Source organism: Pipra filicauda, unplaced genomic scaffold (genome assembly GCF_003945595.2).
Source record: "Pipra filicauda isolate LSUMZ 115617 unplaced genomic scaffold, ASM394559v2 scaffold295_size919547_pilon, whole genome shotgun sequence".
Classification (NCBI taxonomy): Eukaryota; Metazoa; Chordata; class Aves; order Passeriformes; family Pipridae; genus Pipra; species Pipra filicauda.
In genome coordinates this window covers 79,813-104,034 of record NW_024104415.1, presented here as the reverse complement: position 1 = coordinate 104,034, position 24,222 = coordinate 79,813, and the positions used below count along the sequence as shown (strand labels likewise).

At 45.1% G+C, this 24,222-nt stretch overlaps 1 protein-coding gene across 2 annotated transcripts in view; it reads right to left on the bottom strand.

The window, feature by feature from the left end:
- DNAJC6 (DnaJ heat shock protein family (Hsp40) member C6) overlaps positions 1-24,222 on the bottom strand; it is a 44,841-nt gene that overhangs the window by 4,282 nt on the left and 16,337 nt on the right. For both annotated transcript variants that reach the window (XM_027719037.2, XM_027719035.2), the window contains 15 exons: positions 17,350-17,500; positions 16,487-16,536; positions 16,253-16,401; positions 12,445-12,567; positions 9,894-10,027; positions 9,063-9,257; positions 8,590-8,707; positions 7,791-7,870; positions 7,418-7,611; positions 7,244-7,324; positions 6,144-6,584; positions 4,427-4,579; positions 2,922-2,990; positions 2,083-2,217; positions 176-436 (listed from right to left, as the gene is read on the bottom strand). In XM_027719037.2, coding sequence (XP_027574838.1) covers positions 176-436; positions 2,083-2,217; positions 2,922-2,990; positions 4,427-4,579; positions 6,144-6,584; positions 7,244-7,324; positions 7,418-7,611; positions 7,791-7,870; positions 8,590-8,707; positions 9,063-9,257; positions 9,894-10,027; positions 12,445-12,567; positions 16,253-16,401; positions 16,487-16,536; positions 17,350-17,500 — 2,334 coding nt within the window. The remainder of the gene's footprint in view (positions 1-175; positions 437-2,082; positions 2,218-2,921; positions 2,991-4,426; positions 4,580-6,143; positions 6,585-7,243; positions 7,325-7,417; positions 7,612-7,790; positions 7,871-8,589; positions 8,708-9,062; positions 9,258-9,893; positions 10,028-12,444; positions 12,568-16,252; positions 16,402-16,486; positions 16,537-17,349; positions 17,501-24,222) is intronic.

The following is a 24,222-nucleotide window of genomic DNA, read 5'->3' as shown; positions in this document are numbered from 1 at the left end:
TTGAAGGCCATTTGGAATACAGGATTTCCTAAATAACAGCACACTTTAGAGTCTAGGACAGGATATATCATCAAGTGATCAACATGACTTACTTGCTTAAGTAACCTGCAAAGGTGTTTGAGCATTATATCAACATGAGGAGCTAACCTGTGGGGTGGAGCTCCGTAGCCCTTACCAACATTAGCAGGTCCTTTCCCCCGTTCGCCCTGTGCTCCAGGCATGGCTGAGAAGCTCACGTTGTAGTTGGGTTTGTTCTGAGGGGAAGCGTGGGGCACGCTGGGCTGGGCTTTGGGCTGCGCCTGCTGCCAGGTGTACCCAGCTCCCTGCTGCCAACCACTCCCGCCCATGGGCTGCGGCGACGGCTTCTGCGGCGACGGCGGGAACCCCCCGCCCATGCCCGTCGGAGTGGTCGGCTTGCTGGCGAAGGAAGGGCCACCTGCAGGGAACAGGGAAAGGAGGGATGGTGGGTGTTACCAATAGGGTACTGACTTGCCTTCCCAAAAGGGAATCTAAGCAAAATCCCCCAGGTGTCTGGTTTCAGCTCTGCCACGAACTTGGTTTTGCAACATCAAGCAAAGCCCTTCAAATTCCCTGTCATTGCTCAGTGAGCTGGTTAAAGGAAAGCACCTGCCTTTGAGGATTGTACAGGAATTGGAGGAGTGGGTGGCTGCAGAAACACAGGGAAAGCTGTGTGTAGCTAACGAGGAGTCAAGCTCTGTGTGCATGGTGGCAACACAGAATCACAGAATGGTTTGGGTTGGAAGGGACCTTAAAGATCATCTGGTTCCAAACCCCCCTGCCGTGGGCATGGACACCTTCCACTAGACCACATTGCTCAGAGCCCCATCCAACCAAGCCTTGAACACTACCAGGAATGGGGCAGCCACAGCTTCTCTGGGCAACCTGTGCCAGTGCCAACATCCAGCTGACGTGTTGAAATTCTATCTCCTCATGCTGTGCTGATGTAATGCCATCCCACAGAGTTGTGTGTTTCAGCACCTTATTACTTAGGGGATGCTTCTCTGGCTCTGTTTGGGGTGGGAGGTACCCAGTGTTAATGTTTTATTATTTGAGACTGACATCCACACTCGACTCTGAGCTCTGAAATGTGTCATGGAAACTGCATTAAGTGCTTTAGACTTAGTCATGAACAACAAAATGTGGTTAAATGTCCTGGGGATGCCAAGCCATTTGTTTTTAAACCCCACAACTTTCCTACAGAATCCATGCTTTAAAAGCACCTCGATGGCTCCAACATGGGTCTTGGCAGACTTTTTATTTTGCTCCTGCAGAGCAGCTTGAGATCCAGCAGAGGGAACTGGGAAACCTAATTCCAGAACCATGCTGGTACTGACGCAAAGGGGAAAACAAACATCAGACAAAACCACAACGGCTCCAAAGAGCTGAGGGCAGTGACAAAGGGAAGAAAAATCTATTTACCAGAGTCAGAGAAGCTGACATGCTGGGGCTTAAAGAAAACTTCAATAATTTCTCAGAACTGCCTTTTTAACTCTGGAGTTGAGGGTTTGCTGATTGTTTTATGTGATAAAACAAGGGAGAAAGGCTTGTCTGAGCGACCAAGCAAACAGCCCTTTGTAGCCAGGTGCAAATACTCCACCTTTAAAAAATACTGCAAATTAGAGGCAGATTAATGAGGTTCCACAGGTTTCCTCACAAAGCACAAAAATGAGTCAAGTCTAGAAAGAAACAATTCCTCTAGAACCGCAGTAGCTTTGAGCAGCCGAATTCTCCTCCTGTGCCTGTTAGTAGCAGTTCTCCAGTCAGAGTTGAACACAGAGCATCCTTAGCCAGTGTGTTTTAGACTTATCAGAAGTTATGCTTTGCAATTCATGGAGGTCCCAGCTGAGGTCCCAGCACATTGCCAGCAGATTTTTTGACAGAGGATCAAGAAAACCGCAGATCTGTGAGAGCTTCCAGAGAATCAGGCAGAAGGCAAAGCTTGACAGCAGCACTGGTGTGCAGGTAGGTTGAGAGGACCCTCACATACCAGGCTGTTCAGTCTATTTCTCTAAAAGAATGCTGGTAATTTATTCTTTTATTTACTGAGTAAGAGATGCAAACCTGCTAAACTTGCTCCAAGAGTCCCCAGGTCAGCAAACGGATCCAGTGTTTGGGGTTTAGGCTGATGAGTGGGAGTGCTGTGGAGGGATCCTGTAGGACTGGTGGCAGCAGACTTACTTCCCATTCCTAGGCCACCTTAAAGGGAAAAGACATATATATGTATAAAACAAAAAATAACTCTTTTTTTACCCCTGTTTGACATGAGTGCAGCTCTTACCCAGTGCTCAATCACATGATGTTAGTAGACTATTAAAACTGAGGCAGGTTCCTAAGCAGCCTCAGCTCAGCGTTGGCCCAGACTAGTTGCACACCCACTCACAATTAGGCTCAGCACAGGAATGTTCCCTAGACTGTCTGCAGTGACAGAGTAATTATGACAAAAGGATATATTTTAAGAACTAAAAGCCTTCAGGAAGCAACCTTGGTAGGACATACCAAATCCCAAGATTAGAAAGAATCGTGCAACTCTTTAGTGGCATCCCAGGAATGCACAGCACTTCCCAGGTCCTTCTGGTGGCTCTGCACTGGAATGAAACACACCTATGTACACCCTCACCAAGCACCTATCTGGCTTTGAGGAAACAAACCCAGATTTTTTTGAACAGAAGGAGTCTAGAAGTCTTTAGCCAGATCCTCACCTGGATGGCTGGGAGACCAGGACAACAGGTACAGCAAACCTGCTGCAGTTCAGCTGACATAACTGACATATTCATTGAGGTTTTGGTGTGTTCCTCAAGGCTTTAAGCAGCAGAAAGAGGGAGCCTGTTCTCTGCCCCACCTCTCTCAGGGCTCCTTAAGGTTTGGTTTTGCTAAACACCCTGAATTTTTGTGATACATACCTGCTTTGTTGGGCCAGTCCCAACCACTGGAAACATCTGGTTGTATGGAAACTGTTGGAGTGCTAGAAGCTGAGCAGAATGGTTAATATAAATATCTCAAAGTAGTACAGGAAAACCAACATAATCCAGTGTCTGCTAAAAGATACTTTAACTCTATGAGCAAGGTCTATGAATCTCTAGTGGAAGGTGTCCTGAATAGGGCAGGGGACTGGAACTGGATATGTTTTAGGTCCCTTCCTACCCGAACCCTTCTAGGATTCTATGAGTCCAAGAGCAGGGGACAAAGAGCAGGAGACACAGTATTGTGTCCACCCTTGTGAACTTCTCCCCCATGATGGGCATTACAATTTTAATGTTTTTTTTTCTGATCTCGTGCTATCCAGAAGTAAGTGGGGAAGGACACAGATTTACAGTGCTCATATTATGATAACTTTGGTCAGAGCCTTTATATACTTATTTATAAAATCTTTCCTACCAAACTAACACATGGGGGGTTGTGTTGCTGAATACATCTCAACCCAAGGAAATATTCTACATGAAAAGGGCAAGAGAAAACAAACAAAGTAAAGCAGCCCACACAGATGTAAACCAAAAAGGACACACACAGCCCGTCCTTTAACCCTGTCTCACATAAAGCCGGGATGTCTAAGGCATTCACCCTGGCAGCATTTCATTATCCACAGATATCAGCACTGTCATTTAATACTTCACCATGCTGAGATGCCATTGAAATTCCCTTCATTAGTGCAGCCAGCTCCAAGTGTGACCCCATGTCTTAATCACAGAGTGAATATCGAGTACCCAAGTCTGGAAAAGCAAGGATGTGAGCAGTGCCAGCAGCACACTACTTGCCTCCTTGGACATTCCAGCTTTCCAGGGAGATGGTTTCACCCAAAGGACATGTGTTAGATGATTAGACACAAACAAATCCATTTCTGAATGTGTTTCAGAGAAGGTTACAGCATTAAATTTTGGCATAGAGGAGAAGGTTACAACTAAGGAACGTTTCAAACGAAGAGAAGAAAGTCCAGCAAAGGAAAAAAATTCCTTCTCTTCACATAAGAGTCAAATTCATCTGTGAATTTGGTCAGGGTTACTATAGAATCTAAAGAAAGTAGATGCCTATAACTAAAATCACCAAAGGATGTGTGTTTTCTCTAGGAGACCATGCTGTATTTAGTCAATTAATGGTAGTTTGGTTCAAGTGAGACCTTATAGCCACAGAAATATGAGAGCAGACATTCTTCATGGTCTCTTTTTTTTTCATTTGTATAAATAGCTTATTAATTAAGTCTAAGACTTGAGCAAAACCAGGCTCATCCTACCACACTTAAAATGATGAATATGCTTTAAGTCTGGAGAAAAAAATCTCTTTCCCGTTTAGTGGGGTTTCTGTGGTTTTGAGCCGTTTTATGGTGAGCATCAGTTTGTACTTAATGGCTCCATGGCTATTTAAAGGTAGCATTTCACATTTATTTAAATATAGAATAACCTCCCTTTCTTACCCATGTGAAAGGGATCACTGTGCACAGTTGGTGAAGGGCTTCTTGTGGCTTGAAGGAAAGGATCCCCAGGGACAGCAGATGAACCAAGGAAGGAACCTAGGAGGTCGGGACCAGCTTGCTTGGGGCTACTTCCAAATGGATCAAAGGCAGTGGCTGTAAAAACACATTTGAGAAAACTAAATTATTAACTTGTACAATGAATTGGCTTCAGGGGAAAGACACTGGGACATGGAGAATAAAACCTAATGCCTGCAGAGAGCAAACAGGAGGCAGTGTGAGTCTGTGGGGGAACAACTGGAGGGTGTCAGTACCCCAGCCAAATTCTGGGATCCTAGAGGGCCCCGTGACTTGGTCATGGCAACACACTGACCCCATCTTTAGTTTCCAAAGAGAGGGGTTGAATTTAGGAGCGAGCAAAGTGAGTATTTAAGTACTCAGACACTTCAACTTGCACAAACTGCCAGTACATAAATGGACGGTGAGGGACAGCCTGGAGCCTGGAGTTAGTGCCCTGATGCAATTCCTGCTTCCTCTCAAGAGCTGAATGCAATTCAAGATGATTTCAGGCTGGCAAAGGTTACAAATGTTGGGGGTAAAAGGGTAAAATTTTAGAAATGCTTTAGAAAATAACTGGTATCTTTTCTACAGAGCATCACTTGTTACAAAAATCCAGTTCTTCTCAAACTCCATTTTTTATCAGTTTTTTCAGTCATCTCTCTTTCATGTAAAAACCCCAACAAACCCGACCAAAACAAACTCCTATGAAGTCACTCAGGTTCTTACTTGACAACAAATTTAAGGTAAAAAGCATCCTGAACAGAGATGAAATATATGCTACTGTAAGAGAGATACAATCCATACAAGCTATGCACTGTGTTAATGATGCTACTCATTACTTATGTTTCTCAATCAATTACTACTCTCATCTCACATGCTCTTATTCTTGCTTTCTTGGCTTGGAACAATTTCGCTGTGTGATCCTGGCTCTACAAAGCGCAACGACAATACCCATGAATATTTTCCTGATCTGTTACTGCACCTCTGCCTTGTGAGATGTGTCTGCACGACCTTCCCACCCCTGGGCAAATGCCCCAGATTGAGCCTACAACAGCCACAGCAAGATGAACCTTCTCCAGGTAAAAGCAACCCAGTTTCTTCCGCTGAAACTTGTATTCTTCTCTGCTCTCTTTTCCCTTCCTCTGTTCACTTAACCCTCCGAAAAATCCCTCTTTCTAATATCTATCCAGCCGTTCCTTCTGCCTGCCTGGTCCTGGTCTATCTTGGAAGAAACAAAAGTTCTGTGTTTCCTAGTCCAGGATCAATATCACAACTCCATACCCACTAAGTTAAAAGAGAAATTAAATTCAAAGTGCTATGGGTCTACCCAAAACCTGAGAGGATTTTTTTTTTAAACTAACAAGGTCCTCATATGCGTTATTGGACACACAGGAAGAGCAAAACTGAGGATCTCCAGTGGCTGTTGGTGTAAGGAGCCACCAAACATTTGGGTGTGCTCCAGTAGAGACTTTAGGGAACAAACTGGTTCATGTTCTTGACTGCGAAGGTGCACCACCAAGGCTGGTCTCTTGGCATCCCCCACAGCTCTTAATTTTCACGAAATGGGGGTACCCAAGAGGAAAACAAGAGGCCAGAGCCTCTCACCCAGTGGGTTCTCAAAGCACGTGCCCCAGGTCCCACGCGGCACAGCCACCATTACCTTCTCCCACCCTCGGGGACGGGGATGGGGACGCTGAGGCTGCGGAACGCCGAGGAGTTGACTGCACAGATCCAGGTCCCCCCACATGGAAAACCTCCTCAGCAGCAGGCTGTCCACTCTGACTCGGGGCACTCGGCCCTCCAAACAAATCACTCAGCAAGTCTGAGTTAGAGGGGGCAGCCGTGGGCTGTGAGGGAAAGTTCTTGCTCATAGGGCTGCCATCCAGGCCCAGCAGGTCCACATCTTCAGGAGGGGGTGGTGCTGGAGGTTCTTGTTGCTTTTTGCTGTGTTTTGGTGTCCCGTGGGGCTTGTCACCGCTGGCATTACTGTGCTGACTGGAAAGGGACAAGAGTTCGTCATCTGACTGTTCGCTTTCCTCATGCACCAACGCTGCTCGATCCTCTGAGGTGGGGTGAGAGCTACTTTTGTCAGATTTCTGATCTAAATGATGATTAAAAATAAAATTAGGTATCTGTTAGTTGTGTCATCACAAAGGTCCCATAAAAGTCAGCTTACAAGCAGAACACAAAGCTACTGAGAATATCACAGCAGGATATCACCCCAAAAGCTACTGAGAATATCACCCTAAAAGGGGTGTCCAGCCCTGGCACAGGCTGCTGAGGGCAGTGGCTGAGTCCCCATCTCTAGAGGGGTTTAAAAGCCGTGTGAATGTGGCACTTGGGGACATGGGTGGCAGCCTTGGCAGCGCTGGAGAACGGTTGGACTTGATGACCTTAAAGGTCTTTTCCAGCCTAAATGATTCCATGATTCCTTTGCAAAGATTAACCTAAATTTTATCATCAAGGTTTATTTAAAGTTTTAGCATCAAAGAGGCCTCAGGTGAAGCTTCACACTAGAACTGTGTCAATAATCATCATAGGCCAGCAGCACAGGCCAGCAATGTTTGAAGAGGACATTGCAGGAAATTAATTCCCACTCAATTGCAACATAAGGGTGTGCCCAGCTACAACACTGTGATCTAATGGGAAAGCCACGCTACAATGGGATCCTTCAGCCTGACTCTGTGCTCCAAGGAGGGGGGAAAAAAGCTGTTTATCTTGTTCAAAGCAGATTTTACTTTGAAGACCAAGCCTGTGTACCTTGCCAGCTGAGAGAGGAGAAGAATGCACTCTGCCCAACGTTCCTGATGTTATCCTGGGGTGAATCTGTGGGACCTCTGCCTGCAGCACAGAGCACCAGAGACATACAATCAAGCTAAACCAAGCTCAGCCTGTAGGTAAGCATGTAAATGGATAAATCTCTGCTGCCCTTACCTGCCAAAGCAAGAGTGTCCTGGTGCTCCTGGTGAGAGGAGAAGAGGATGGATGGATTGATGTCTTTTGTTGTGAAGTTCTCCCATGGGGGAGTTAGTTCAGTTTGTCTATCTGTGGACTGTATTTCTATGTCCAGTATAACATGAAAGAGCTGAGGATATTTGTCTGGAGAGTCACAGGCATCCAATTCAGGCCTAAAGGGGACAAGAGTGGTAGAGTTTTAAAGGGAAGAACATTTCTGGCAAGCTATATAAAGTCTTTCAATATATGCAGGCACAGAGACTTCTCATATTTCATCTGTGACTGTTCTCCCTCAGCCTTCATAAGGCTTTTATGTGTCAGGTATGATTAATGTTCAGCTTCAGATACTCACTTGGTGAATTTTAGAGTGGTTGTTCCTAGGGCTATGAATCCAGTATGAAATTGAATTTGGAATATTTGTGTGTTGGTCATCTGAAAAAAAAACAAACAAAAAACCAACCTGCAGAGGACCGGACTGAACAAGTGCTTAAATTCCTGAAATTAAAATAGCTGTTTATATGCAGTTAGTTAAGTCTACCCTACTACCAGCTACTATATAGACTATTCTTAACTGCTGCATAAGCTAATTCATTCTGCTTGTTCTACAGGCAGCAGAGCTTTTCCTTCTCAATATTCCCAAATATTCCAAATATTTCCATCTGCCTTAAATCCTGCTGCTGCAGCCTCCACATAACAGAAAGCCTTCATAGCCTTCAGGTCCCTGCTTCCTTTTATTTCTGGGATCCACTCATTAGTTTTGCAATTAAATGAAGCTGTTTCCACAGTTTCATTTAATGAAATTATTTATTTGTTATTTTATTTATTTATAAACAAAAGAAATAAATAAAGTAAATTTTATTAGTTATTAATATAAATAATTAAATTTAAATAGGTTTGGGAGCAACAGGTTTGTACCCCAGGAAAACACAAGAGCCTTTCACTTGCAGCAGAGGCTTCAGGAAAATATTATCTCTACAGCAACCAGCACCAGTAACAAATGGGGAAGACAAAAACATTCACTGGTCACTCTGCCACTTGAATATTAAAGTTTCCAACATATAATCAGGCAAATTATCAAGGTCCCATGTTTAGCCACCTCTTGGTTCCTCACATTGCCTCTACCCCACAAGAGAAGTTAAACAAGCTCCTACTTTGGCTTGAAGACGTCCCCCAATGGTGGATCTCATGTGGTAGACAGAAACAACGACATCTCCATGGACAGTGGCTCCCAGTGGAATTAGGACTTTCCCTTCTTGCACACGGTATTCTCTTTGAGGGGAAGAGAAGGAAATCCACAGTTAAGGTCCCTCCTACCACCCATCATCAGGCTCAACATAAAACTGTCATCTCCTTCAGGGCAAGCAGGGAGAAGGAGCACTCAGTGCTCTGCTTGGTGTTAGGGTGAGCTAAAACTAAATTATTTCAGGGGGGAAACCAACACAGCACTGAACAATCCCACCACATGACAACCTCAAACTCACTCTGGCTTTTTATTTCAACACTAAGCACTAACTTTCAATTAATTTTGATTAATATCTTCATTTATCAGGCAGCCTGACAAAGTTATTAGACATATTCCAGCAAAATGAAGCTCCTAAGGATGGGAGGAGGTCACAGAACTCACTTCATCCTCTCATACTCCTGGGCAGTGGTGAGGATCCTGGTCTCTCCGCTGAGGATGTCACAGAAGGGCCGGCAGCCGTTGCGTTGCTTGTTGAAACAGGGGACAGGGCTGAGGGTGACTGACTTGATAGTGAGTGGTTTGCAGTGAGGAATGATGGGCTTGTCTGCTATTAGATCACAAATATATCCTATGTACCTGCAGGCAGAGAAAGCCAGTGCTGAAATCGCCATCCCAGGTGACCAATTTCCATTTCATACTCAAAGTCTACCTTGCAATCCAGTGAAAGTGCCATTGTACTCCATGTACTCCGGCATCCTTGCAGCTGGCACAAAACCCACACCTCTGTTTCTGTAAGGATGCGGCTGACACAGGAGAGGGATTCACCCAGGCCCTGTTAACCACAGGTTTATCACAGGAAGGTTTGGGTTAGAATGGATCTTTAACGGTCATCTAGTCCAACCCCCTGCAACAGGCAGGGACATCTTCAACTGAAATAATAGGATAATTCAGGTTGGAAGAGACAGCTGAAGTTCACCTCTCCAGCTCTTTGCTCAGGGCAGGACCAGCTTCCCAACTCTATCTCAGAACTGGATTATGTGCTGGGGTAATACCCAACCAGGAATCTCCAAGGACAGCAATCCCACAGCCACTCTGGACAACCTATTCCAGCATGTGTTCACCACTTCACTACTTATTTCTGAGGAGCAAAGTGGAGTCTGAATGTCTGTCTCAGCCTGGGGCTGGGCACACAGTGCCAAAACACACAACAGGGACTCGGGCAGTTTTTACCATGAAGAATACACGTCATAGAGTTTAGTCAGGATCCTGTACCTCCTGTGAGATGGCCACAGTACAATTCCAGGTCTCTTTGTGTTCAGCAGCTGCATGGCAGGGCCAGGACTAGAGAAGAGGTGACAGAAACAGAACATGGCACTGACCAGAACTGCTGAGGCTGCACGGCCGTCCTGTCAGAAGGGGCAGGGAGAGAAAAGTGTGTGAGTATCAGACAAATCCTTAGAATTTCAGCTCTTCCTTAAATCATAAAAAATCATTTGTCCAGAAAGACTAGGATTGAGACCACCAGCTGATGAGGATTTTTCTGTTTTGTGTCATTTGTTTAATATCCTTCAGTGAGTGGCACTGGCCTCGATCAAAGTTAAGGTAATATCCAAGGAGCAGCCAAAGCTGAGGATGGTTTAGGCTTGGTTTTAAAGCCCATAAGTACATTTTATCTGCAAATGTTGGTGTTTCATGGCTGCTCTCAAACTGTAATATTACAATTATTTCAAACATAAGCCTGGAAGTGACTACAGGGATCAGTGTACACCCATCCCACATGTGCAGGTACTTGTCTAAGAGAATTATTCTGGAAGAGTTCATAAAAAAAAAAATCCAGCCCAAGGCTCCCTCACCCAAACACCTCCACAGCCCTCAAGCTACAGAATGTTCCTTAACAAGTCTATGGGGCTTTTCAGGGTGATTAAGGATGAAAGTAGGATGAGTAGGATGAGTCAGATTGATGGACCAAAAATACAGAAAGAGCAGGAAAAAAATCAGTGTACCCCCAGTGCCCTGAGTCCCTCCTATACTCAGGAATATAGGAGGTGATGAGTCATATGGACTCTACCCCAGCTCTGGTGAACCAAACAAAAAGAAAAAGCCCTTCCACCAAAATCCAGGTCTGGATATTCATGGCACAGTGATGGATATGAGAACCTGCTCAATCCTGCCGGAGTACCATGACACCCAGCTCATGTCCCCCTCGTGTCAGAGGGCACAGAAGATCCCAGAACTCAAAACTCATTTCCAAGGAAGAAGTAGGAAAGCTACTGCCCCATCAGGCAAGCAGTCCCCCTCAAAGTCTGACACAAGTTAAAAGTTATACAGAATCATAAAATCCCAGACTGGTTTGGGCTGGGAGGGACCTTAAAGCCTATCCAGTCCCACCTCCTGCCATGGGCAGGGACACCTTCCATTAGACCAGGTTGCTCCAAGCCCCATCCAACCTGGCCTCGAACACTTCCAGGGATGGGGCAGCCACAGCTTCTCTGGACAACCTGTGCCAGGGCCTCACCAAATGGCATTCCAGCCATTTTCTGTAGGATTTGCCATGCTGGAGCTGACCCAGACCCTGGGAACCTGCTTGACATTAACAGGCTGTTTCCTTTTTTAAGGTTTAGCCCCTTCCAATTGCTTCTGACAAGATCTCTCAGATTCATATAAACCAAGTGGGCTTCTGCAGACTTGTTAGTGTTGGAAGGGACTCCCTATACTTTACAGCATTATCCTGATATTCATTGCTCAAAGGACAGTAAAGGAATTTGATTCTTGAGCTAATTTCCAGGACTGGAGGCATCAAGAGCATCTTCCTCTCTATTTGAAGGGAATTTACATCTGGTAGCCTCTGGCTGTGCTGTGCAAAGCAGAAATGCCAGACTCATATGTGAGGTCTATGCAATTTGGGATCAGTCATTTCCTCCGTTCCTCCCAGTTTATGCTGATCAGGGCTGACAGCCTCCTGGATTTAATTTAGGCTCCAGGAGCAGAACACAACTCTGCTTTTGGGCATTGCTGTCTGTCAGTATGAAAGGCTGTACGGGGTAAATTACAGATTAGTCCTACAGAATCACACCACTCTCCTGCAGCCCATCTACACTTTGCCCTGTGCTGAATAGCCCTTATGAGGGATTTACCATTTCAGCTGTGCTGCACAAAGAGCAGCAGAAGGCAGCTGGGCTGCTTCAGCCAGGCCTGACAAGTACTGATAGCAAGAGACTTCAACATTCTCAGATTCACAGTCTGACAGAATTGCCATCTATGTGTGTTCTGCCCAATTTCCATCAGCCTTCAGACTGGAGGCTCCGTTTTCTCCTGCGACTACTTAAAATAAAGTGTGAAGTCATAGAATCCCAGAATGGGTTGGGCTGGGAGGAACCTTAAAGCCCATCCAGTCCCACCCCCTGCCATGGGCAGGGACACCACCCACTAGATCAGGTTGCTCCAACCTGGCCTTGAACATTTCCAGGGATGGGGCAGCCAAAGCTGCTCTGAACAACCTGTTCAACTGGGCAAATCACAGCAGCCTGACAACTCTTAGAGTAGGTTCTCAGGTGAAATTCAAACATTTTTGCTCCTCATCACCTCTACAGTTCACTGCCAGAACAATTGTAACCTCTCCAGCTTTGCATTCCTGCTTCTTGTTCAGTGTTACCCCTCCCAGCTTATCTCTACAGCTGCACATGGAAGATGATGTCCCTCTCTATGAGTTTTATTACATCCCTTTTTCTTTCAGAAGCTGTCTCCCTCCTTGCACACAGACTCCAAACATGTAATATGACTTATGGCTCATCATGTGGTGACTTTTTGGTCACTCTGTACGTACCATGCAGTGGATGACACAGACATTTTTGGGGTTCTGCTGCAGCCAGTTGTGCATGTTCTTGCAGACAGCGTAGAGGTTGTGCAGACTGGGTGCCTGTCGGACTGGCCAGCTACATTCAGACACCTGCAGGAAGGGCACCAGCAACAAAACCAGCTTTGTAAGAGCATTAAGCCAGGCCTGCTTTACAAATGCTTTCTCCTCAGAAACCTACTTCCCTTTTACAACCTACAGTTATGTGCTTGAAACCTGCTCCATCTCTCCCCACGCATAATTCTGCGACGTGATTTCCATGAATGATGAGGAGGCAAACAAAAAAGCATTCTCAGTCAAATAACATAAAACTGATGTGTTGGCCCTGACTGCACATTTTTAAAAATTTACATTCCACGTCAAATTATCTCGAGTGGCCCTTTCATAATGCTCCAGTCTCACATTGATGTCTGCCATATCTAAAGCCTTTGTACAACATGTCCCTAAAAACTACTGCCCTGATTTGCAAAGGGTACTGAGCATCTGTTGTTCTCAGTCGTTTTGTGTCATAGGATTCCCAAGCCCTATGTGACAGATATTAAGCTGATGAAAGGGAATCTTCTGTTAAAAAAAAAAAAATCATATCTGAGTAAGTATAGTTAATATATGAGCCATAAAAATGAATGACTCCTTAGAGCTGAAAAACCACAAATCCTAAAGTATATCTAGTTACTATTCATCAGTGTACTAGTTCTGAGTCATAACACTTATCTCTAGAACAGTCCTTGCAGTCTCAAGCAGCACATCAAATAGCCTTAGACAGACACCTCCCTTTCATCTGGTTTTAATCAAAATATCTTTTTTTTTAAAGGCATTTCTGGCTAGAAGAAATTTAAAGGAGAAATGTCATGAGGCTTGTCCTCAGACAAAGAACTGGTTTTCTCTCTCAGCTGACATTTGGATCCTGCTTAATGAGAACAGGGAAGGAAGGAGATGATCTACCCAGATGTTCTTAAACGCACATATGGTTCCCATACCTGTTTTATCTCTCAGAGGAAGGAAGAGCTCCAGGTTTCATAAAACTTGTGCTCAAGGTTCTGTCTTACACCTGCACGACATCTTGGAGCAGAACCAGGCATCCTGACTCAAACCAGAGAACCACTAAGCTGTGTGTTGTGTCAAGTGACAGCTTCAAGGACTCCCAGAGGATGCAGGGATAGGCCAAGCTGGCAGGACTGCTTAACCCAGGCATCCATCCTGCTGGCAGAGCTCTGCTTAACATTTGGTAGACTTTCGCCTAATTTAATATCTAGATATTCATCTAATCACTTTTTAGACTCATGAAAGCTTTTGATCTCTAGAATATCCCAAAGTTCAGCTGTGCCCTTGGTGAGCAAGTGCAGGTTTGTGTTGTAGAAACCACCCAACAAGTCAAATCATGCTCAAAGTTTGGAAGGCAGGGAATGACCATTCCCTATTTACCCTCTGTGCAGCATTATACTCATCCCCCACCCTCTCCTGTCTCAAGAGTTGTGGTTTGTCTCACTCCTGCTGTTGTACATCCTTCATTTTTGCTTTTAGAATTAGTATGACCAATGACCCTTTCACTGATGATCTTCTGAACAAACCTCACACCAACACACTGTCAAGCATCTGGAAAAGTCATTATCACTTGTCTAGTAAATAATATACATTTCCCAACAGTCCATAATTATATATTTATGTTGCCTATAATTACACATCTGCCTGTTGGTTGGCAATTAAGAAATTAAATCCGCTCTATGTAGCGTTTTGTTTACATCAAACATAACCTCCCCACCACTCATGACACACAACCTTGGGGAAAGTAACAGGAATTCTTCTAGAGCTCTGGAAATGAGCAGCCAGAGCTTGTTTTACTTGAACAGTAGGGCAGCAAGTGCCAAGAATGTGACCCATCAGGGACTTTGAAGTTTGGGTTTGTTTAATGTTATATTTGCGTTACATGTTTTGAAATTGCTCAGGCTTCCTCAGGCAGATGTGAGCTCTCCTCTCCTTTCCTGTTGGGGACACAGAGAGAACAGAGCACAGCAAGGTCTCAGTGTGAGGAGTCATAAAATGGGTTGGTTTGGGAGAGAACTTAAAGTTCATCTCATTCCACCCCCTGCCATGGGCAGGGACACCTTTCACTAGCCCAGGTTTCTCCAAGCCCCATCCAACCTGGCCTTGGACATTCCCAAGGATGGAGCAGCCACAGCTTCTCTGGACAGCCTTTCCCAGTGCCTCACTAACCACTCATAGTCCCTTGTCCTCCTTGATAGACTGGGCACCTGGGGCTTTGTGATCCACTCAGCCACATCCAGGCAGGAAAATAGCCCAGCAGGACATTAATTCATCTCCCTCCTGTGCCACTACGCAGCAGAGTTACCTACTTTGATCTTAGGAACAAAACAGTTTTAAAGAGTGTAGGAATTCAAAATTTTCATCCTGACATCTTCACCCACAGCAGAAAACACTCTGAAGGTGATTTCACCTCCTTGATGGCCCATTAGTATCTTTTACAATATATATGAAGTCCAACCTTATAAATGTTTCATGTGTTGTGCTATGCACCTTCATTTTCATGTAAAATACTTGGAATCAGTACTTTCTAGCTCATAACCTGAAAGTACAATATTTTATTAAAAGATGCATCATTTTTTTTCCTGTGAGAATCAAGGCAATGGTTCCAAAACACCAGGTCATGTTTTGAGAGTGATGTACAAAATCACCTGCTAAGATTTTGAGTAGGTAAAATTTAGGATTGGAGGAGTTATAGACAGATCATATAACAATAGAAGTTTAAAGCTGGGCTTTCAGAAGTAGATGGATCTTCCTTCACCCACCAACAGCAAGTGTTGCACCAGAACCAATCAAGACTGAAGATTCAGAGCCCTTAATATCTTTTAATTAGTCTTTCCTTTTCATTTATTCATCTTTAAAGTCATGGCTGTTTACTGAAGGTCTCTGAGAAATTTGCTTCATGAGTGAGTGATTTCTGGTGATCAGAGCAATTGCTGAAGGTAAATTCAGCTATACCTCAAATTAAAATTAAATTAGGCTTATAGGTTAGATTAATTTATCCTGACTGAGGGTTAAGCCTGGCAACTGCTTTTGGCTTTTTTGCTGAAGGCAACAAAAAGTTAGAAGTTTAAAAAAAAACAAAAACAAAAACCAAAACACATCAGTCCCTTCTGGGAGAAGGAAAGAACAGGAAGTTTTTGGAAAGATTAAATCTAATCTTGCATTTCACCAGTAGCATTTCATAGAGATTTCCTCTAAAAGCCATTAATGAACCAGAGCCTCGCAATGCTCCCGTAATGCTGCTCTGGTTTTAGAGAGGGAAACTGGGCCACAGAGTGGAGGTGGGTTTTTAAAGTCACAAGAGCCAAAATGTCCCTTAGAACTAGTTTCCAGTCCTGTGCTTTGCCTGCTAAGGGCTCCTACTTGTTTAAAGCACAGGATTGTTCAACATGAAAATAATCTACCTTCTTATACTGGTAATTTCTTTCAAAGCCCTTTCATTTTATTCTTTATTTCTCTTCAGCAGCTTCTAACAGCTCTGTATGAGATCAGAGCAGTGCAAGCTCCACTCAGTGCCTCTTTCTGACATGAGAATTATGCCCTGAACTTTCCAGCTCTTTAATCCCTGTGATCCCAGGCATCAGCTAAAACCCAAAAACCACCACAGCATCTTAAAAACACCTCTAACTCCTTAATCATCTTCTTACATTCTGCCGTGCTCAGAAACAGGACCTGGTGCCCCTTTTCCCAAGGAGTTTCACCCCTTCCTCCTGTTAAACTCTTGGGAGACACTCACCCTGTTGTGGAACTTGGCACTGCGATAATATTTGGGGGACAAGTTGAAGACGGTGTAGTGGTCGGGATGTCTGGAATCCAAAAACGTCCTCACATCTTCAATGTGGTTCCTGAATCCCAGCTCCACGCCTTCAGCCGGAAAAAACATCACTAGGAAAGCAAGGAGAAGCCAGGCTGAGTCTTTATGTAATTCTGGGGTACCACAGATTGTATTTATTCACTAAGCAGCACTTACCTATGATTCTTGAGGTAATGTAAGAAATATCCAGCTCCCCCTTAGTGTAGCTAAAAGAAGACAAATCAGGAGACAGACATTACAAAAGCAGCACATTAGAGGAACCAGAAGTGTTTTCCCACAAAAATCTGCTTATCAAACAAGGAAAAATGATCTTAAAAGTAACTCTTTAAAAGAAGGAGCAAATGGCTTCCTGCAGACAGTGACCCAGCCTTCCTCTCTACACATGCAATTAACTGACTGAAGGACTTGCAAAAAAGGTCCCTTTTCCCTTTTGTCATTAATTTTCAGTGCCAGTTTTCAGGAGAAATCTCTGGTAGTTTGCCACTTTGCAGATCCCTCAAAGCCTCTGAAGTCTTGCATGCATTAAGTTTCTTTAATTTCTTATAGCCCCGTATCCCTTGGAGGTGGGCAGAGAGCCAAGCACAGGGGAGCACGCCAGCAGTCACCAAAGCAAAGTCACCTCAGCCCTTTCTTAGATTCAAAAGGTGGATTTAGTGATGGGAACATCAGCAAGTAGAGCCTCAAGGGAGGGCATCGATATGAGCCAGTTTTCAGTGACAAAATATTCAAGTGGTAGTTGGGTAGGACCCCGCAGGGAATCCTCCAGGAATTGGAGACCAAGTGCTCCACTTGCACTGGGAAGGGGGTGCTCATCTACTATGAAGCTTAGATTGTTTTACTTTGTATTTCCTGCTTCCTTGAGGTCAAATACCAATTATGAGACAGAATCAAAGAAGCCACTTGTGATTTTCACCTCCTTCCTTCACTGTGTTCCCTGGGAGTCTTGCTGTGCTATTCAGGTGGCAGCTGGGACTGGCACTTTGCAGCCAGTGGTTTTACCTGCTTCAGCTGTACTGTACCTGGCAACAGACTGCATGACCTTGGAAGATGTGTCTTTCAGGGTATCCTTCAAGTTATCCTTCAAATTGCTGAAGAGTCTCCCTGCTCCTCCTTTCACCATATCTAGCAAGCCTCCCCCATAGCTGGACTCCATGTCTGGTGATGAGGCACCTTCAAGTACAACAAAATCAAAGGCAACATCACTTGTTTGGAACAAACCCACAGAACCAACAATCCCATTACTCTGGTCAGACTCGACATATTCACAGGGGCTCTGTCAAGCGAGGGGAAAAGTGGGTTTACTCATCAAAGTCAAGATTTCCCAGAGATGAGGGATGGCACATTCTTGCCAGCTGAGCTCAGAAAACAGTCTTAAGATGCACCAGAGGTGGTTTAGGTTGGACTTCAGGAAGAAATTCTTCACAGAAAGGGTGATTAGACATTGGAAGGGGCTGTCCAGGAAGGTGGTAGAGCCTGGAGGTGTTCAAGGAACGACTGGATGTGGCACTCAATGCCATGGTCTGCTTGACAAGGTGGTGTTGGGTCATAGGTTGGACTTGATGATCTCAGAGGTCTTTTCCAACCTAATTGATTCTGTGACTCTGTGACCTTTAAGATCCCTTCAGACTCAAGCCAGTCTATGATTCTAAGCTCCCTCACCTCTCCAGCCAACTCAAAGTAAGAGTAGCTCTTCAGCATGAAGCTGATTTGTTGGTCACAACCAAGACCAAACCAACAACCACCTCCACAGGGACAAGAAAAAGGCCCTCACTAGTTTATACAACACTAAATATATACAAATATACATTTGACTGCAGCTGGATGACTGAAGGTTGTCCAACCCAAATCATTCAATGATTCTATGATAAAATGATATTTTAATTGCTTATCAACTACAAATTAAGCTATTGACTACTTTAAAAAATTGCTGTCTGTTTACTAGGCCTCAACTATTTTGATTTTAACAAATTTTAACTACATTAGTTATATACATTTGTTACCTCATTATGTCTGGTTCTAGAGCGTGTCCGTGAGAGTTGTTAGATACACACTACTGAAATATTGTTCACATAATCATCATCACCAAAAGAAATATTCTAGAGGCATTCAGAATGTTAAGAAACATGAAAAAATCCCATTAAAATGCTCCTACTGATTTACTCTGTAGATTACCAAACCCATTTAAATGGCATTTACCCTTTCAAACCTGCAGTGAGATATCGATAAATCCTTAAACTGGAGATTCATGGGCAAAGTGATGTTATTTATTCCCCAGTGCTTAATGCACTCTGATGTCATGATCCACATGCACTTCACCCCTGTGCTAGACTGGTAAATTTAGAGGCCACCTCTTTTCCTCTGCACTCTACCAGCTTCAGAACAGAAGATACCTTCTCAAGGCACAGTGATATGTCTTTTGCCAAAGTACTTGCAAATATTCACTTCAAATATGATTAAAGAAAAAGAGAAAGAAAAAATCAAACTAACTCATCTTGGAAGTATGGAATCAGTGTTAGATCTCTCCTCAAAAAGTTTTTTTTCATGTTACTCTGTGTTAGAAGAGCCAGGGATGGAAGGAGGAGGAGATGTTCAAAAGGCACTTTCAGTTCTGCAGGTCAACTTTTAACAGAAAGGAAGGCAGAAAGGTGGTACCTTGGAACAGGGAAAAGGGGACAAAGGGATCAGAGGGCTGATGGCTCTGGACAAATTCTTACAGTTGGAAGTGCTGTAGGAGAGGACAGAAAGGCTTCAAGAGTACTGAAAACCTAGAATCTTTAGAAATCCATCTGAAGATTTAAAAAAAGGGAGAGAGGAGGGGAAACAGGGAGAATTAAAATGTCACTGTATTTCTAAAAGAATCCATTAATTGCAAGTTTTCTGTGCACACTAAAGCAGAGGAACAGAAAGGATGGCTAATGAAGAAAGATGGCACCAGAACAGGGAGGGTTGAGCCCCACATCCCACACATCTTCCTTGGACACCAGCCACCTCACAGGCATCACCACCACTGCCACTGCACTTCCCCGAGCCGTGCTCAGTGACAGCTTTGTTTGCTCTTATTGAGAATGAAAGTCCTGAGAAAAGAGCAGCTGAGTTGTCCCTGAACCCCTGGCCAACCTGCAGGGACTGTGACCTGTGGCACAAGAAGAACCATGGACACTCCCTGAGGTGGAAGGGATGATCCAGTGGCTGCTCCCTCTCTGGAGGAGCAGGAAGGAGGGTCAGGTTTCTCTTGCAGATAAGGTGATCACCAGGAGCTTGGTCAGGTGGTGAGTGAGCAGCTCAACAGCATTTCCCTGCTCAGAAAAATCTTCCTACCAGACCCAGAAGAGGGAAACAGTTCTTTCCCTCAGCACAAAAGCAAAGGGCACAGTATATATTGAAATGAAGTGCCCAAGGCACATGACACCCCCTCCTTCTCCTTCATCCCACCAGGAACTGCATCCCAGGTGCTTATTTGTTTATGCTGTGACCAAAGCCAAAATTAAAACTCACAGACCCCACACAGGCCCCAGAAGCATCTCCCAAGGAGAACTTAGAGCACCTTCCAGCACCTAAAGGTGCTCCAAGAGAGCTGGAGAGGGACTTTGACAAGGGATGGAGGGACAGGACAAAGGGGAATGGCTTCCAACTGCCAGAGGGCAGGGTTACATGGGATATTGGGAAGGAATTGTTGGCTGGGAGGGAGGCGAGGCCCTGGCACAAGTTGCCGAGAGCAGCTGTGGCTGCCCCATCCCTGAAAGTGTTCCAGGCCAGGTTGGACAGGGTTTGGAGCAACCTGGTATAGTGGAAGGAGTCCTTGTCCATGGTAAGGGGTGGGACTGGATGAGCTTTAAGGTCCTTCCAACCCAAACCACTCCAGGATTCTGTGGCTCTGGTAGGTCAGGAAGAGGAGCTCATAATCTTAACTGCATGGAAATAGTTTGCTGCAAGTTATCAATGCAGGAGCTGCCACAGGAGTTGAAGTTGCTGCCTGGAAGACTCACTATGGAGAATCAGCCTCTATGTAAATGAGAGGCACCTTGTTCCTTGCAGAACAAGAACCCTTTATTCACCCAGTTGTTGGATGCTCCTCAAAAGGCTCAGTGAGAGCTGTGCTTCTGACCTGTATTTGTAGCACACATTTCAGTGGGATCACTTACTGATAGCAGCCTTTTCCTTTTTACCCAAGAACTTTTAACCTGGGGGTTCTACTGCGAAGAGGCCTCTTCCTGACCAGCCCTGTTCAGTGATGGCAAGGATGACATCACTGAGGTGCTTCAAGTCACTGGGGTGGTGTGGACAAGAGGCAACTTCATCCATTGGGTTGATGAGGTGAAGTTTAGATTTGTTCTGGTGGAAGGACTTGCTGTGACCCAATGCCTCCCCTGAGAAGAGACTATTCCGTGTTCAGAATAAACCTCCAGTAGCCACCAAATACAGCAACAACCTGCTGCATTTCCTTACAAACTAAAACATCCTATAGCAGCATCCTGGCATGGTCCTTCCTCAACAGCAGCCAAGGGATGGGATTCCAGCTAAAAGAGCCCTTGCTGACAGCAGCAGCCTTGTGTTGTACAGGATAGGAGCTGGAGAGCATAGAAATCTTAATTAAAGCACTTGAGTGCTCTCCTGGCTGATTTTACAGCTTATCAGGGCAAGGATGTGCAGTGCAGGAGGAGAACATCTCTTCCCAGGGCAGAGAAAGCTCCAGAGGAGAAGGCTGTGATCACCAGGGGAGCGCAGAGGGAGGTGCTCCTGCACGGAATGGCTGAGGGTGGTTGCCCTGCCTGCTGTCCTACCATGACCTGCTCACCGAAGACACAGGTGCTACACCAGCACCTGCAGTGCTTCCCCAGGACAGCTCTGAGGTGTTGGGAGCTTACAGAGCCTGAAACTTGTTGTTATTGTCAAAAGAGACCCACTGTCAGCTGTCTTCCCTGAATAGGGCCAATCCATTAGTGTATGTATCAGTCAGACTAGGAAATGCATATTCTGCACAGGAAGAGGGAAAGAAATTGTGCTGTATTCAGAGGGGAAATACCCACCTCCTCCCTACCCCCACAGAGGAACCCTCACCTCAAATCCCCTTGCTGCAGTCTGATGAGTAATGTTTGTGCTTATCCTCAAAAGAAAAGACACTTAAACCAGTCCAGCTTTCAATGCTGGGGTTTGGGGCCAGTCCAGCTTTAAATACTGGGGTTTGGGGCCAGAAATGGGTGAATGGAGCAGGTGTGACTCTGAGTGATGGGGAATATTTCGGCCCCGCCACCATCACCTGCAGCCAGAGATTTTGCAGGGGACCACAGAGGGACCAGAAACAAAGGGTCACACACTGCCAGCAGCTGATGGAGATGCTCACTGGTTGGAACAAGTGAGAAGTTCCTAATTTTGAAGCTTTCCCTGCAAAATCTGCACACTGTGGTCCTCGTCTGTCTGGGGAGGTACCTGAGCACCAACCACGCCCCAGGCAACCCACAAACCCTACCAACCACAGGGAATGAATTCCAGCTCTCCAGAGAACCAGAGAGGAAATGAGCCGACATTTAAAAGGCATTTAAGACTCTGTCAGTCTGAATATTTATGCTGATGAAGCAATTCTGAGCTTGAGAGCAGGGAGGTGAAAGCAAGACGTCTAGAAATTGAAGATCAGCAGAGAAAGACTGTGTTTCACAGGTTACTTAGCAAGAGCAAACAGACCTTTTTTGCCTGTAAAGGGCAGACAAAAAGCAGACATGAAACCATAGGAAAGGAAGCAGGTTTCCCTCAGTCTGCCCAAACTATATGTAACAGTATCTTCAATGTCAAATTATATATTTTTGCTCAGAGAGCTACTGCCTGTGCTTTCTTTAGAGATGGAGTGAGGAAAGAGAGAAATATTCCCTGTTCCTTATCTTAAAATCATAGAATGGTTTGGATTAGAAGGGACCTTAAAGCCCATCTCATTCCAACACCCACTGCCATGTAGAAAAGCATTAAAGCCTTCACCTCCCGCTCTCCCAAAATAGTGGTTCAGGAGTATTAAATACCCCTCTGTATTCTCTTCCAGTGGTACCACAAGATCCTGACACTACGATGAGAAAGTTTGCTACTGTCTATATGCCCCAAATTCCACATTTCTGGAAGTTTTTAGCTACTCTCTGCAGTAACCTCCCTCCTCACAATTATTTTTGGGAGGAAGGAAGGGTTATTTGCTTGTTTTATCCCCTGAGACTCTTACCCAGGCACAGTGTGAGAGGGCAGCACAGTGGAGATCACCCTGTGCCTTGGCAGAAATGACCCTTTTAAAGTTCCCTGAGCTGAAAGAAGTCGAGGCTGCTGTTGTTGTGGCCTTAACAACAAAGCCTGGATTGTTTTTAAGGAACATTCAACAAAAAAAAGATACTATTTGTGCCTCTGCCTCCCCCATCAGCCCCGCCAGCCAGCGGAGAAGCAGCACAGCTCACGTTCCTCCCACACGCAGCTCTCCCAGCAGAGCTGGGAATGTGGGATGTGCTTTCCCACCAGCATTAAGGGATAGAAAGCTGCTACAACCCCGTCATCATATTTATGGGCTTTCCCTTGGCATTGCAGTGTGAGGAGGGGAGGAGGAGAAGCCCTGGGGCAGGAATTCCTGCAGCAACCGTTATTGGAGGATCCTTGTGTAGGTACCTCATGTATGGGGGGATATTGTGTGCAAAAAATGGAGAAACAGCCAAAACGACCCAGGCAGAGCAACAGTCACAGATTTCTGGGTACCCTCAGCATTCCCAGCTCCTGCCATTCCCCACATTCCATCTCTCAGGGGATTGCAAAACAATCCAAACATCACTGGAGGAGTTTAAACTCCTGTGTCCAGGGGCAGGGTGGCAGGAGTTTCTAACTGCAAATCTCTGGGCAGGTGGCTCCTTGGATCCAGTGAGATCCAAGGGCTTCATTTGCCAGCTAGGCTTGGAGTAACCTGATCTAGTGTCCCTGCCCATGGCAGGGGGTGGAACTGGATGAGTTTTAAGGTCCCTCCCAATCCAAAGCAGTGATTCCCTGATTCTAACTATGTTTTAAGAGCACAACTTCAGTGTCCTGAAGCCCAAACCTTCCTTCCAGCTCATACCTCTCATCTGGACAGCTAAGATTTATCATATTTAATCAAATTCTCCAAACCATCTATGCTGTTACAGGCATTTGAATCCTTTCTTAGATCAGACGTTGCCCAAGTGTCATAATTATATCAACTCTTTAACAGTCACTGGGTGGTGTTTTGCAAAGGGACTGGGGAGAAAGCAGCAGCAGCAGAGGCTGCTAAAACAGCAATTAAGGGGCATTCACAGGAAAAGAAACCTCTTCTACCTGCAGAAATTACTTGGAAAGTTCCTCAGACTCACATCCCCCCTGAAGACTCATTTTTTTCCTATTTTTTAGCTACCAGTCTCATCTGTCCCCTCCTCCCCCACTGTCCCAGATTCCTAGTAGAGTTAGATTCCCTACAAGGCTGAGCACAGATATCTTGAAGTGTTATTTCATAAAAACAAACATCCAAACACATGCAGAGTAGGACTGCAGGACAACAGCAACAGAACAGCCTCCAATCATTGAATAATCCCATCACCGAGACCCCCAAGCCCAGGTTTCACTCATCCTGACACTTTAAGGAACCACTGTGCAAGTGGAAGGCTGCTTTAGGGAGTGTAATCCCCAAGAAAAAAGGTTAAAGCTCCTGGAATTGATTTCAGCGTGGACAAAGACAAGCTTAAGATCAGGTTATAATGATGTTTGGACTCTCTAGGGGCACAGGGAAGCAGAAGATGCACCATGAGCCAAGGAGCCTAATGCAAGATAAGGGCTCATCAGATCCCAAATCACATGAGATTATAAACCAGTGTTATCTCTCATCCCCAAACCCTGTGTGGTTTGGCTGTTTAGCAGGAAGTGTATTA